Source organism: Arvicola amphibius, chromosome 8, assembly GCF_903992535.2.
Source record: "Arvicola amphibius chromosome 8, mArvAmp1.2, whole genome shotgun sequence".
NCBI lineage: Eukaryota > Metazoa > Chordata > Mammalia > Rodentia > Cricetidae > Arvicola > Arvicola amphibius.
This window is the reverse complement of record NC_052054.1, coordinates 4,083,290-4,099,652: the sequence shown is the minus strand read 5'-3', so window position 1 is coordinate 4,099,652 and position 16,363 is coordinate 4,083,290. Positions and strand designations below refer to the sequence as shown.

Below are 16,363 nucleotides of genomic sequence, written 5' to 3'. Positions count from 1 at the left end.
CTCCCCTAGTAAGGGCTCACATGTAGGAGGGACAGCACCCCCCCAGACCCATTTATTTATTTATTTATTTATTTATTTATTTATCTATCTACCTATCTACCTATCTATCTATCTATTTATTTATTTATTTATTATGTATACAACATTCCTTCCATGTATGCTTACATGCCAGAAGAAGGCACCAGATCTCATTATAGATGGCTGTGAGCCACCATGTGGTTGCTGGGAATTGAACTCAGGACCTCTGGAAGAGCAGTCAGTGCTCTTAACCTCTGAGCCATCTCTCCAGGCCCCCCCAGACCCTTTTATGAGGACATTCATCTTGACCTCACCTAAACCCAGTCACCTCCTCTACACCTACCCAAACCCCATCATATTGACATTTCTACAAAGATGATAAAGACGAAGATTGCCTTCGACAGCTGCCCATTTCTACCCCCAATCGAGAAAAACGACTTTCCTGAACTGTGTGTAAGGCTTAATTTGTTTCAAAACTGTGGGGCAGATCTGGAATCTACAGTGAAGGGCCCTCTGTCCTCCCTGGTGAATGCAGTCGGTAAGTAAATTAAACCGTTGACTGTAAATTAAACTCTCAGCCAAGTTCAGCCATCTGATGGACTGTCCTCCCCCCCAGGGATGGTCTGTGTAGCAAACCGAAAATGAGGTGCTCCTTGCACCTGTGTGTGAGGCAGTCTTCCCACAAGAGTGTGGCTCAGCACTGCCCGCAGGCTGGACACCGTGGAAAGAATGTGTCTAAGTATGTTGGCTCCCTCTTGGGCAGAAGTAGCTTCCCAGTAGAGAAGCTCAAAACACAACACATCAAGTTGGTAAGACTCTTCGAGCTGAGCATGGTGGCACACACATCTATAGCCCCAGCGTTTGAGTACTTGGGACGGAAGGATTGCAAGTTTGAGGTCAGTTTAGGCTGTGCAGCATCCTCTATCTCAGAGAGAAAAACAGAAGTTGACACAACTGTCCGCGGTGGGAGGAAGTGTTCTCAGCGCACTCGGGCTTCAAGGCTATCCTCGGAGCAATCAGTACTTGGACCTTTCCCTGTGAGCCGCTTATGAGGACCTCTTAAACAGACAGTGTCGGTGTGCCTCTCTAGAGGAAGAAGTTGAAAGAGGTTGAAGCCCGCCCAAACTACCCATTAGGGAGCAAGGTCAAAAGTCGAACTCAGGTTTCCTTCCCCAGGACTGGGCTTCTCTGTCATCACCATAATAAGTGTATAAATTAAAATCCGGCAAGTGCACCTTTAATCCCAGCACTCAGGAGACAGAGGCAGGTGGATCTCTATGAGTTCGAGGCCAGCCTGGTCTACAGAACAAGTTCCAGGACAGGCTCCAAAGCAACACAGAGAAACCCTGTCTCAAAAACAACAACAACAACAACAAACAAACAAACAAACAAAACCCAACAAGCAATACTGAATACCATTGGCCCAGCACAGCCTGGACATGCATACATAGTCTCCACTGATTCCTGAGAGCCTTCAGGCTTTAATATCCAAACTATGGCCCTCTGCCTGTATGAGGAAGCTCCTTATCATGGAATCACTTAGCTGGAAGGGATGGAGATACACAGAATAGCAGGGCTGGGTGGGGGACTGGAAGCTTGTGGTGGATCAGATCCGCAGCCTCGTGTCCTGCCATGGAGCTGAGGACTGGACAGAGGCGGAGCTGTAGTCGGAGACTGCTTGCTCATTTCTCCACTTCTCAGACTCAAATAATCACACAGAATCTATATTCATTACAACACTGTTTGGCCAATAGCTTAGGCATATTCCTGGGTAACTCTTAGATCTTAAATTAATCCATTTCTATTAATCTGTGTATCACCACAAGGTTGTGGCCTACTGGTAAGGTTTTGGCTGGCAACTGGCAGCTTTCTTCTTTGGCAGCTACATGGCATCTCCTTGACTCTGCCTATTCTCTTTATCTCTGTTTGAATTTCCCTTGCTATATGCTGCCCTGCTATAGGCCCAAAGCAGATTCTTTATTAACCAGTGTTGTTCATAGCATACAGAGGGGAATCCCACATCACAGAGACAAGTGTCTCACTAAGGCAACTGAATCCAGCTCATCTGAGCAGCCTGCACTCCAAAGAACAGCTCTTCCTCATCAAAACACAGACCCTGTGAGATCACAAAAGCCTACTTTCTGTTTTCTTTAAGATTTGTGTGTGCGCGCATGTGTGAGCGTTTGTGTGTATGTATATGTGTGTGCTTGCGTGCATGTATATGTGTGCATGTGTGCATGTGTATGTGTGTGTGCAAGGGTGTGTGCATGCATGCGTGTGTGCATGTATGTGCATGTGCACGTGTGTGCGTGTATGTGTGCACGTGTGTGTGCGTGTATGTGTGTGCATGTGTGTGTATGTATGTGTGCGTGCGTGGTGCGTGCGTGCGTGCTTGTGTGTGTGTGTGTGTGTGTGTGTGTGTGTGCAGTGCCCATAGAGGCCAGAGGTTATCAGATCCACTGAAGTGGGAGTTACAGGCAGTTGAGAGCTGAACCAACAGCCTCAGGAAGAACAGCAAGTTCTCTTAACCACTGAGTGTTCCTCCAACCCCAACAACCATGCTCTGATAGGAAGGCTTCCTGAACTGATTACACTGTGACTTTATGGAATAAAAAATGAGTCATTTTCTTTCTCGCCAAAACACTGCTTCCAGTTGTTGCAGTTTGAATAGTCTTGCATCTTAGGTGCTCATTCCCTGGCTGGTGGCATCGCTGGGGAGGCTGTGGACCGTTTGGGAAAGTGATACCTGGCTATTGGAAGGACAGTCCCCTAGGCATGGGCCCCTGAAGGTCCCATGGGTACGGTCCCCTAGGCACGGGCCCCTGAAGGTTCCCATGGGTACGGTCCCCTAGGCACGGGCCCCTGAAGGTCCCATGGGTCCAGCTGATTTCAGCTTCCTGTTCTGCCATGATAGGGGCCATTTCAGCACATGCTCCCACATGCATGAGCGCCAATGCCTCCTGCCACGGTAGACTGAGAGTCACAGTAAACACGCCTTCTGTCCCATTGTGTTCATTGCTTTGGTCATCGTGATGTAAGCAGTAACTCGGTTGTCTTGGTAACCCAGCCCTCTCCCCCAAGATGTTTAGTCCCCTGGTTCTTCTGCTGAGATCACCGGGAATGTGGGAATCAAGTCTTCTATTTTGCTGTACCTTCTTCAATGAAGTTGGATAGGGGAGATAAAAACACTACTTTTCATGTAATAAGAATCTAAAATTGCATGCCACGCCAACTACTTGCTCAAATGGATATTTTACTGCTAAATAACAAAATTATTTCGAAATGTAGACGTGAAACATTTTTCAATATAAAAAAATTAAAAACTCAAAAACCCATTGCATCAGAAGACGCATTTTCCATCCCCAGAGGGACTCTTACCTGGGCCCCCTGGCAGCTTCCTCGGTCTTGATCAGTGCTGTCCAGCATCCTGGTTTCAGCAGCTGGCGGCCAGGGCCTGGGATTCATCACTGCAGAGAGAGATTGGAGCGTTATCAACAATCAATTGTATAAATGTTCACTACCCTGTATGCAGGATAAGTGTGACTTCATGTTGAGATTGGCTGCTTAATGTTGAAAATCCAGCTCTGCCAGGCAGTGGTGGCACACGCCTTTAATCCCAGCACTCAGGAGGCAGAGACAGGGGGATCTCCGTGAGTTTGAGGCCAGCCTGTTCTACAGAGCGAGTTCTAGGACAGGCTCTAAAGCTACACAGAGAAACTCTGTCTCAAACCCCTCTCACACCAAAAAAAGAAAGAGAGAGGAGAGAGGGAGGGAAGGAGGGAGGGAGGGAGGGAGGGAGGGAGAGAGGGAAGAAGGAGGAAGGAAGAAGGGAAGAAGGAGGGAAGGAAGGAAGGAAGGAAGGAGAAAGAAAGAAAAAAAATCCAGCTCAGTGGTGGAACAGATTGTTCCTTTGGGTATAAAACTAAAATTTACTCATCTTTCAATTTCAGCATTCATTTATAGAGTCAGTATCTATAAGTGGTAATAGGTATCTTTATTTATTGAGCTAGGTGTGGCTCTCTACACCTAGTAGAATCCCTGGTACTCGGAAAACTTAAGAGCAAGGGCCCTCGTTCCACAGAGACACCTTGCCTTTGAAAACTGCTTGAAGTGCTAGTGCCGGGGTGGTACGGACTCTGGGCTGGGGGTCCGTCGAGGCAACCTAACGAGACTCTGCCTCAAAATGGTTTTTATTCTGTTGCTTCTTTTTGCCGTTGTTTTAAATAGAGAGCTGAGGCTGTCGCTCAGTGGTAGAAGGCTTGCCCAGCAGGCTTGCAGACCTGAGCTCAACAGAAAGCTCCAGATGCATTGAAAAGATGCCAGTGCACTCTGTGTGTGTGTGGGGGGGGCATGTGTGTGTGTGTGTGCACGCGTGAGTGCGTGCGCGTATACAGGTAAATGTGAAGGCCACAGATCTGCCTCAAACATTCCCCACCTTACTTTGTTTTGTTTTGTTTCATAAGCATTGCTGTCCTGCCGTGGTACCAGGTTCCCTGGAACTGGAATTACAGACAGTTGTGAGCTGCCGTGTAAGTGCTGGGAATTGAACCCCGTTCTCTGGAAGAACAATTAGTGCTCTCTCTACCACCCCCCCCCCACACACACCTTATTTTTAAAATGGGTCTCTCTGTACCCAGGAGCTCACCAACTCAGCCAGCCTGACTGGCACTGATCCCTACGGACCGTTGGTCTCCATCTCCTTGGGGCTGGGATTCTATGCTAAGCTCCACACTTGGCTTTTGCATGATCTAGTCTGGAGACTGAACGCGGGCCCTCTTGCTTGTACAGCTGAGTCAACTTCCCATCCCCCAACCCCACACTTCTCTTTTATAAAATATGGATTTATGAAATATGGAAATCATTAAGGTCCAAGAGCAGCTTTGACAGCAGTCACACTTCTAAATTGACCTTGGAAATTGCATTTTTTTAATCTTCACCCAAAGGCATTTTCAACAGTGAAAACCGTTTGTGAACTCTAACTCCTCTGAACCATTTAAACCGCTTGCACAAGCCACATGGCTTTCTGTGCTCATCCAGAAAGACTTACAGCCTATGAGTTTCCCCAGACTTCAGACCCGATGACAGACGGACAGACAGCTCACTATTGAACGCTGTATCACCCTGCATCAGTTGGCCCACCCTCAGCATGTTTCTCCCCGCCAGGCACTGCACACAGAGACACAGGCAAAGCATCTTCCCCTCCAGCACACTCCACCCGTCGGTCACACAACCGCACACTCGGTTCTTAGCAAGAAGTAAACAGTGAATAGTTATCAAAACGGATTTCTTCACTTTGGTGAGAGAGGTGGGAAGCCCTGGCAAGATCCAGGGGAAAAACTTGGTAATTCTCCTTCCTCGGGGGCCGGTTCCTGGCAGTGCCACCTCTGCTGACTCGACAGAAAGGAAAACATTACCCACCTTAACCACTTCTCCTTCCGGGTGCATCTTATCACCAAAACCTTTGTCTTGTTACTAAAGTTATTAGAAATCAATACAGCTTTTAAATCTTTGATCACAGCTGAAACCCAGACCACAGGTCACTTCCTAGAGCCATCTGCTAAAGGTAACAAACACCCCCGTGTGGAGAGAAAAGAAATATACAAACACTTAAATCTTATCTTCTGGAGCTTTTCTTTAATTCCCACGCCAAGAGCTTCCTCCTGAACCAGCTTGCAGAAATCCTCGTGGTGGCTCATGTTCTTCAGGCTCCCACTTTTGGTCAGCTCATTTTGCAACCCTGTAATCTTATTTTCAAAGAGAATGGGTATATAAATAAACACATACTGCACACTGGCATTTCTAATGGCAAACCCTAAAATGAATGAAAATGGCAATCTCATTTCTAAACATCAGAGTGCCTTCTGGGTGATTTGGCTTACCTCAGCTCAGCGTTCCTGTCACGACTGACACAGAATTAATACCACCCATCACATGTTTGAAGTTTTCTGTCCGAAAACTCTGTGCATTCATTTGCATTTCAACAGTTAAAGGGAACAATCAGAAGGCAGGCAGTCCAATTTCTTTCTTTTTTTAAAAGGCTAATTAGTAGCAGCCAGAAGTTGACCCTAGCAGATTCTTGCATGGGAGGAGGGCCAGTCTGGGCATCAGGAGGAAGGTCATTGCTGTCCTGTGTGACCACCATCCTCTATCCTAATTGCCACATAGGAATACGCTGTTTGCCGTAAGGTACAATACACTTGCCAATTTAGCAGAAAGGCGGCCTCAGGACTCACCCTCTCTCAAATATAATTTTGCTACGTAGATACAAGGATTCATCTCTGGCCAGTTCTGACATATAGAGGAACAGCTTCCTCCAACACTTGGCCAAGGAGAGGACTCCCAGTGTCTCAGAGACCCAATTTGGGAAAAAGCAAAAGCACTCATGTACTTAGTTGTAAGAGGTTTTTGTATATGATCCTGAGAGAAAGGCCATTCCTCCGACATCACTCTGCACCCAGAGATTAAGCCCTGCACTTCCTGGGTAGCCTTAGGCAAGTGAGTCTCTCCTGGTAGCTGGGAGACATAGAGCTTAGCCTGAGTTCATGACACCTGCACAAGAGATGCCACGCAGGGCACCAGCGCAGGCCCTCGTGCAAAACAATATGTCCTGGGATTTCACAAACTCAAGAGTAAAATAAAATCGGCCCCGCATTGCCCTCTGGCTAGGGGATTGTTCTGGTTGATCAAAATGCAGCTTGTTCTGCGGACACCGTCCCCACCCGGGTCTCACTTCTGACGCAGAAATGGGAGGTCAGTTAAACTGGTTTTCTGTGGAGACTGGACAATCTCAGATTCAGGCAGTGGCTCTTTAAGGGAAGACCTCTTAACCCTCTGCAAGAAATACTTAAAGGACCCAGGGCCAAGGGAATCCCTGCCAACTCAAGTCTTAGAGCCAGGCTCAGAGGCCCAGAGATGTATAGGGTTTGGGTTTTCTGTCCCCAGCAACTGAGCAGGTAGGTGACAGGCTCTCTCTGCTGGAGAGCCTCGTGGCAAAGGTCCGCCTGGAGCGCCGGGGACCTGGTGCCGCTCTCCTGGGCCTTTGGGATGCGTGGTGTGTTGCTCCTGCTCAGAGAACCGCACACCGGGGGTCCTGTCTTACCAGGTAGGTGTTGGACCTTGGAGGGAACCGGGTTGAGGCCTTGGGCGGGAATGCTGGCGGGGCTTCGGGCTGTGGCGCAAACAAGCAAAGAAAAGTGGTGAGCAAGGCAAGCAAGATCCAGGAACAAAGCCACGGGCCCAGAAGTAAACAAGCAGCCACAGGAAGCCATTAAGCAGAGTGGGCGCTAATGAGCGCACCGCAGGGCCCTGCGCACCCGCCCGGCCAAAACCACCAGGGACTGCCTCTCCCGGCAATTTGGATCCCAGAGCCCTGCTGACAGGCCATAAACCCGTTTGTAGTCTCCACCGGTTCCCCCTTTAGATTCCGCCTTCAAGTTTGTGTCGCTAGGGATGACAAGAAGGGCCCTGGGATGCTGTGATCTTTTCTCGGGACCTGCAGTTGCTGGGGGCAGATGGGCTCCCAACTTCAAGGTAAAGGACTACCGGCCTGCCTCCCACCCTCAACCTTGGCTGGCCACGGTGGGAGACCAGGGGTGTTCAGCCCACCTTCCAGAGTCTGCTGAAATTGTTTCTCGTTTTAAAGGAAGTCATTTGACTTTCCAAATGTTCCGCAAGTTGTAAAACGTGCTTCCAAGCTGCTCAAAGGACCACTGGCTTGTCTGAAATTTCATATCATCTACTCCTGGGCGTTGGGCTGGCGTTCTACGGCAGGGGTAGGTCCCGGCCTCCTACAGGTTCTGGGGCGAGGACGTGCGGTGGGGGCGGGGGGCACCACCTGCCGACATTCCAAGCATCCTGAGAGCTGCTGGTCCTCGTACCTTCTGATCCTCGCAGCAGCGACACCCAGCGGTCATCCCTGGTACCCAGAGCAATCTCACAGGTCGTTCTCCAAGTCATTTCCCCCCAGACCACACACAGAGGGGGGCTTAGGAATTAATTCCTTTCCTAGATGGCTCAGAAAGTATGTGGGAGAGCCAGCTAAGGATACGTTTCAGGCCGCTCTTAGATGTTTGTGCAGATGTTCTCTTAGCACTACCTGGAACTTGTTAAGAGGAGGTGTCATCTAAGTAGAGAGATCGTCATAAATACTTTAGTCAAATTTGAAGACGACAAATCCCTTTAAACAGCTCCAGTAGGACCTGTGGTAAAGAGTGTTTCTTCCTGATAATCAAGTCTGCTGCCCCCTGGGGTCCCAGGGCGAGTGTGTGCACACTTGCCTCCATTTTCACGGTCCTGGCAGCTCATTTTGCTCAATAAAAACAAATTTGAGTATATTTTCATTTGCATATTTCATGTGCCATTCACTCAACATTACTACCAATTTGTAATGGAATTCCTGATACATTGACTCTAACTGAACTCCACCCTAAAACACAGGAATTTAATAATGGCTCCAAGATAGGGGTTTCAGTTGGTGGAGCAGACCTTAAATCCAATCAGAAAATGGTTGGTCACTCCCAAACATAACATCTGTTCAAAGATTGCACCCGTGATCTTGTCTTGCCAAGGCAGTCATTACTATGGTTCACAGGGTTCTCAGCTGTCTAAGATGAATGATTACTTTTCTCCTGTGGAGGGATGAACCTTCCAAGTTAGTACCAGCATGATTTCTCCATGTTTTTTAAGATGTATTTTATTTTATGTATGAGCGTTTGCTTGCATGTATGTCTGTGGACCGCATGTGTGCAGTGACCACATGTGTGCAGACCTGTGGATGTCGGAGAGGCTGCCGCATTCCCTGGGGCTGGAGTTAGCGTGGTGTGAGTGTTAACTGGAAGAGCCAGGAACTTTTTATTTTTCCTTAAAGATTTGTTTATTATGTATACAGTGTTCTGCCTGCATGTATTGTCTGTAGGCCAGAAGAGGGCATCAAATCTCACAGACGGTTGTGAGCCACCATGTGGTTACTGGTAACTGAACTCAGGACCTCTTAACCGCTGAACCACCTCTTCAGCCCCCAAGTTGGGTGCTCTTAACCATGGACCTGTTTCTCCAGCCTCTCTCTATGTTCTATAACTCAGTATGTGGTTGGTGTCTTAAGAATAGGGTCTTCCTGTCTCAATCTGGAAGATGACGGAGAGAGTACTTGCATAGCCCGAAGTGTTTGTGGGTCTGAGATCACCAGCATGGCCCACAGTTTGTGGGTCCAAGAACTAATTCGACTTATTAAATCTTTGCCATGTATAGAGTTTTTAGAGTTATTTATTTTACTTTGTTTTATTTGCATGTGTGTATATGTACCACGTGTATGTCTGTTGGATCTCCTAGAACTTCGGTTACAGACGGTTGTGAGCCACCATACAAATGCTGGGAATCAAAGCCAGGACCTGGGCAAGAGCAACAGGTGCTCTTCGCCTCTGAGCCACCTCTCCAGTCCCAGCCATGTATATGTTTTATTTGTGTGGGAACTGTTTCCAGCTTTGTGAATAGTGTCAATTAGAGGTCATAGGATTGCAGAGTTTTCAAGCCTCCATCTGCCGGTTCCACTTTCTCGCCCCAGGGTTTTCTGAAGCAGGCGGCTCTGGGGAAAGCAGATTGACACCTGCCCTCTGCAGCCCAGGCTGCGCAGTTTATCACAGCTTGCCACTGTGTAACAATGTAACAATGTATATGATGCTGTTGCCGAGAACAAACTGGAATAGTTCTGTCTGTACACTAGTATCAATTCAGTTGCAAGAATTTATCATTTTTTCACATTTACCGCTTTTACACTTCACTGGCTTTCCTAAAGTAGGAAAGTTGCTTTCATTATAGGCCAAAATCTTTATAACGGTCTTTGGGGAAGCCTGAAACATCCCTTCCATCATTTACATGAGCAAATTAGCTGGGCAGTGGTGGTGCACACCTTTAATCCCAGCACTTGGGAGGCAGAGGCAGGCGGATCTCTGTGAGTTCCAGGCTAGCCTGGTCTACAGAGCAAGTTCCAGGACAGACTCCAAAGCTACACATGAAACCCTGTCCGAAACAAACAAACAAATATATAAATAAGCAAATTAAAAATGTACTTTGGGTGGGGTGGTGGTGGAGCAGGGAATCTCTGTGAGTTCAAGGGCAACCTGGTCTACAGAGTGAGTTCCAGGATAGCCAGGGCAGAGAAACACTGTCTCGAAAGCAAAACAAAACAACACACACAAAAAAATGTACCTTTGGGAGCCTGCCAGATGGCTCAGTGAGCATTTGCTGTCGAGTTTGACTGAGTTTAACTCCTGGGATCCACACGGTGAAGAGACAGCCCAATCCCCTAAATTTTCCTCTGACCTCCACCGTTGTACACACACACACACACACACACACACAATGTGTGTGTGTGTATATATATATTATATATATATATATATATATATAGGCAAAACTCCTGCACATATAAAAATAAATCTTTATTAGACTTAGTTCCCCTGTCTAAGATGAAAGCCCCAAGCCAAGGACTGAGCTCAGCAGAGCGAGGGAGCCTATGCAGAAGGTCCTATAGTTTTACTCCTAGTATCATCTCTCCCAAAATTAAAACCAAATTTGAAATATTAGAGCGGAAAGCAAAACAAAACACAAAACCTCCTTCTTCTTGCACCCTTGTACAGCTCTGGGATCTACTTCCATCCTTCCTCCTCCAGCCAGGCGGGACACCAGGGCCCTCAAACCCTGTTCATCTGTCAACTCCTTACTGGGATTTCCCACTAATTGTGTCTCCTGTGAAAGGACAGCATGAGTCTGTCACTCAAAAGTCAAGTTTAAGGATGTCTTTGGGGGCGGTGCCCACCATCACTCCTTAGAGTCTGGGAAGAGCCAGGAAAACCTGACCTTTTGGTCCCATAGACTCCATGGTCCACATCTCCCCTTGTACCCCAGCACACCTCCTCCTTACATGGTGCATCTCAATGAGGAAAAGGAAATGGGAGAAAGATTGAGAATGTCACTGACATAGACTAGGTGGCTAATGCCTGTGGTCCCAGCACAGAAGGCAGGAAGCAGGAGAATGAAGAGTTCCAGGCTAGCCAGGGCTGCACACAGCCAGACCCTGTCTCAAAGACAAACAAATTCCAGCAGGGCCTAATTAGCCCAGGGAGGGATGAGAAGTCTCCACCAGGTTGGGGTAAACAAACCCCGTGAAAGTGCCTTCCACTCACCGCTCATTTGCAAAACAACAGATGGATTTAGTGAATGAAATTAAGTACTATTCCAGAAAGTACTCGTCTCTGAAGCCTACCACGCAGAATACCGGGGCTGGGATCTCACCTCCTCAGCCCACAGCCAACTCCTAGACTCTGCCTGGCTTTGCTGGAAAGTAAGAAGTGGAGGGGAAATACTTTCCAAGTTTGTTGGGTTTCAAAAGTGTTCTTTTTGTTTTTACTATTTTCACTATTTTGGTCAGGAGTGGAGAAAATCAAATCCCTCAACAAGTGTTCTAACTTTAAGTCTTCGATATGGCTGTCTCAGAAGCAACCTGTCACCCAAACAAATCGTTCTTCCGCCTTGGAAGCATTCTCCGGTTAGCAGTCAATGGAGTCTGCTAGTGTAATCAAGCTCTTAAAACGGGAGCCCCTCGAGCCCCTCTTTCCCCGTACTCTCTGTGGGTAGCGTTTTCAAACAGTCATAGATGGAGCTCCCAGTAGGAGACCTACGCTTTAATATCCACAAGCGTTTTGTTAAAGATCTTTGACATTTACTTATGGGAACATAATTGGAAGGATACTGTATTTTAGTAATTATTTCACACACGCACACGTAACACAACCCAAACCCATAAGCATCACTTAGGTATTGCTGTAGTTCCCAGCCAAACACAAGCCCTTCTTAGCTTCTAAATTTCCTAGGTAAGATATACAGCTCTCACCCAGAGCTGTAGAGAGGGACTCAGGGAGGGCTGATTGAGCCTCCAAGCTCATGGGGGCGGAACCGGCTGGATGTGTGTGTGTGTGTGTGTGTGTGTTGGGGGGGGGGCTTCACTTTAAAATGGAGATCTCCCTTTCTTTTAGGAAGGAAATCAAGGAAGTTGTTTCAAACAAAATAAACGTTCAGGATGAAGCCAGAAAAGGGTGTGAAGGGGTACTCTTTGATTTCTCAACTTGTGTATTTGGGCTCAGACAACATTTTATGTGCATATTAATCAAATGTTAATCAGCCTCCTGCAAGGATGGTGGCATTTGACACTGAGTCTTCTCAACAGAAAAGTATTGGGGGTATTTTAATCCCATCAAGGTGGGGACGGTGGCAGGGGTGGGGGGCAGCTGGGAGAGCCCAGTAGAGGGTAGGAGTTTTGGTCTGGGGACTGCCTCCGGCCTCCAGAGCCAGGGGTTTTGAGGATGATATCCACATCAATGGCCTTTTGGAAAGGTGTAAACTTTCTGAAGCCTCCAGGGAACTGTATTTACTTACCCACCCTGCCCCAGTAGGGGTTCACAAACTTGAGGGTGCTCCTGAGGGTGAGCTTCAGGGATTCAGCCTGGGACCCAGCAGCAGCTTGGGGGTCACTGCTAGGAAAGAGCAGCAGTGGAGACTGGGGTGCCCAAGGAGATCAGGGTGCCCAAGCCTTACTGTTCTCTCAGATGTGCAGGGTCTTCATTGTTCCTAACAGGGAGTCCAGATTGGAGCTGCTTGGTCCCAGGCAAGGAACCAGCAGACAGCTGTAAACCTTCCACGTGATCAGGGGCTAATTTCCAAAACATAGAACTCAGCATCTCATTAGCAATCTGGGGCTGGAGAGATGGATCAGAAGTTAAGAACACTGGCTACTCCTCCAAGAGGACCTGGGTTCAATTCCCAGAACCCATGTAGCAGCTCACAACTGTCTGTAACCATGGTAACAGTTGATTGGGCAGAGCAAGGAGTGTGGCTCAGTGGTGGTAGAGTGCTTGCCTAGCGTACATTTTCCCCAGGTCTGCTTTCAACACTGCCCATGCTGGCTCACTGCCAAGTCCTTTCTTCCTGCCCCTGTCTGTGGTCTCCTCTCACTGCTCAGTCTTCACAGTGAAGCTTTATAATAATTTCTGTGTTGAAAGCAGGCAGACGACCTCCTGCTGCCTTAGACTTCCTCTTCAAAAAGGGTTTGGTCTCATTAGCCTTGTACATTTTGGAATACTCTCTAATTCCACCTACAGAATGACTGGCTGGCATGGCACCTGTCTAGGCAGAGCAGACACCTTCTCTACCTCAGCTTTGGTCTCGGCCTGGTGGTGCTGCTGTAATGAATCTCCACAGACAGGGCACAAACTTCTTTGTATTGCTTACACCTTGGCCCAAAGTCAAGGTGCAAGCCTTAGGAAAACTGCCCTCTGCTTCCAAGATGGTTTCTTGGTGTTGTGCCCTCTCAGGAGCTGCATCCATAGTAACAGAGGGGGAAGAGCAGCCTCACCCCCTCAAGCCCTTTATAAAGCTGTCAATCTCATTTTCCAGGCCAGAGCTGTCAATTAAACAACTTTTTAGATGCCTGACTCTTACTGAATACTGTGACCTGGCAAGTAAGCTTCTGCCTGTGAACTTGGCGATCCTTCCAGTTCCAGCAGCTTCTCTCCCCATTTGCTCGGACTTTGGTTTCTCCCATCTGCCTCATGTAACTGTCAGCACACAGATCCTGTGCACCTTTTCTGGGTTTGTAACTAAGGATCTCGTTTGCAAGTTGCAGATGGAAACATTTTTATTCTTCAGTCTCTATGGCGTTTGGTTCTGTGCTTTGTTTGTTGAGTTAGTGATCCACTGAATAAGAATGATGAGAATGGGCGTTTATGCTCCGTTCCCAACATTAGAGGAAACACACTTAGGCCTTGACCATCAATGTAAAATTCTTTTTGTGGGGAGGGGAGCGTTGAGACAGGGTCTTCATAGGAGGTTGAAGATAGGCTGTCTTGGAACTTACTGTGTAGACCAGTCTGGCCTCAAACTCACAGAAATCCCCCTGCCTCCTCTTTGGGCACCAGGCATGCAGGTGGTGTACAGACATGCACACAGGCACAAAACCCAGAAACAGAAAATAAAAATAAATCTTATAAAAAGGAAATCACGATCTCCCTTCCATCTTAATTTCCCACTCATTTCCGGAGGGCGTTCCCACTGGGTTTGGGAATCTGGCTATAGAGTTCTTTCCTTTCCATACTTGGGAAATACTGTGCCTTCCTTTAGTCGAGCTCCTTCTCCTCCACCATGCTCCCTGTAGGTTCCTGTCTTCACGAGTTCCCGATTTCCTTCTTTGCTGCTTCTTTTTCTGTTGCCATGAGAAAACATCATGAAGGGTTCATTTGGGCTGATGGTTCCAGAGGGAGAGTCCAGCATGGTGGGGAGGCACAGCAACACATGGCAGGCATCCTGGCCAGAGCTAGAAGTTGAGAGGTCACATCTTCATAGCAGAAGTCAGAGTGAAAACCGGAAGTAGGACAAAGGTATGCACTCTCGAATTTCAGCTTTAGGGTGATGTGCTTTCTCCAGCAAGGCTGAGCCCCTCACAGCCTCCTCAGACGCCACCACCACCTGGGCTCCACGCCTTCAAACATATGGTTTCCCACTCAGATCACCCCAGTCAGAGTCCTCTCTCAAAGACACGTGAATACATTCCTGTTTCTCCACGGATATTGTCTGGGCTGCTGTACCCTGCTCTCTCCTGACACAAGGCTGTCCGAGCACAGTCCAAGAATGGAGAGAATTATGAGGATAATTATGAGTGCTTAGGTGTAAGCTCTGAGAAGACAAGAGTCTTGTGACCTCATTTTTTTCAAAACACAAGGTTATTCTTAGAATGTGTTTTTGTTCCCCTCCCAGGTGTAGCAGACAGGAGTGAGTTCATTACAACTGGGTGTTGTCATCTGTTTAGATGTCACTATGTAAAAACATGTTTTTACCGCATGCAGCCTGTCCTGGTGATTGTACCCTTTACTCGGGTGACTCTTCTTCACCCTTGGAGGATAAATTGTCTGATGCTCTGAATAAAGTTGGTTATTGCAACTTTACTCCATCTCATATTTAGGCCCCAGTCTCTCAGGCTCACACTGCCACCTAGAGTGGCCGCTCCAGGCTCTAGAGATCTCCCAACCCAGGCACAGAAACCTTCATCTCTGCTCACGGTTTCACCATCCAGCCTGCCAGGCCTGACACTTTAGTGACTGTCCGTGAGTGCCCTTACAGAGAATACCGTCATTAGCAACACTGTCTCGAGGTCATTTTGTCCCTGTGCCAACAGCAACTGTAGAAGTGAGGTTGCTAGGCTGGGGGCTCCACGTGGCTGTTGTTTGATTTCTGTGGCTCTTTAGACTGCAGTCCTGTCCCCAGCCTGAGCAGCTCTCAGAGGGACCTCCTGGGTGAGACGGGACGAGCTGCACACAGTTGACCACCCCGGGCCAGGTCTTTAAGCTGCTCCTCCAATACTTTCATTTTAAAAAGTGTTATGTGTATGAGTGTTGTTCTGGCTTTTATGTCAATTTGACACATGCTAGGCTTGTTTGGGGAAGAAATCTTAACTGAGAAAAACGTCCCCGTCAGATTGGCCTGTGGGCAAGACTCAGGTGCGTTTTCTTGATTGCTGAGTGTTGGAGGCAGTGCCACCCCCGGGCTGGTGGTCCTGGGCACTATAAGGAAGGGTGAACAAGTCGTGGGACTCGAGGCCCTAAGCAGCCCCGCTCTGTGACTTTTGCTCTAGTTTCTGCATCTAGGTTCCAGCTTTGATTTCCTATGGTGTAGTGAGGAGCTGTTGGGCCGCTTCCCGCCGCCCAGCTCCTGGCCGCCCAGCTCCTGCACGGCTAGCTTTACACCCGAAATAACAACACACAAATTGCATTCTTTTAAACACTGCCTGGCCCATTATTTTCAGCTTCTTACTCACATCTTGACTAACCCATATCTAACAATCTGTGTAACACCACAAAGTGGTGTCTTACCAGGAAAGATTCAGCACGTCTGTCCTGGCGGCTGGCTTCATCGCATCTGGCTCCCTGAGGAGAGTCATGGCGACTGTCCCAGAGAGGAGAGGCGGGGCAATTGTCTGAGCCATCTACCTCACTTCCTTTTTCCTGTTCTGTCTACTCCACCTATCTAAATCTTGCCCTATCAAAAAGCCAAGGCAGTTTGTTTATTAGCCAATGAGAATCCGTCATCATTGTGGCAACTTCCCTACATGATGGAGTGCAAGATGAAATGAACCCCGTCCCTCCCCGAGATGTTTGGGCCATGGCATTTTACCACAGCAATAAGAACCCCATGGAAAGATGTTTTGCCTGCATGTATATCTGTGTACCTTCTGCATTGCTGGTGGTAGCAGAGACAAAAAGAGAGGGTGTCAGAGCCCCTGGAACTGGTGTTAAGAATGGTT

General features: G+C 48.0%; 1 protein-coding gene across 1 annotated transcript in view; it reads right to left on the bottom strand.

The window, feature by feature from the left end:
- LOC119821358 overlaps positions 1-16,363 on the bottom strand; it is a 60,861-nt gene that overhangs the window by 27,537 nt on the left and 16,961 nt on the right. Inside the window, exons 4-5 of the mRNA XM_038340338.1 lie at positions 5,624-5,762; positions 3,397-3,485 (exon numbers count right to left, since the gene is read on the bottom strand). Of these exons, the coding sequence (XP_038196266.1) occupies positions 3,397-3,485; positions 5,624-5,762 (228 nt within the window). The remainder of the gene's footprint in view (positions 1-3,396; positions 3,486-5,623; positions 5,763-16,363) is intronic.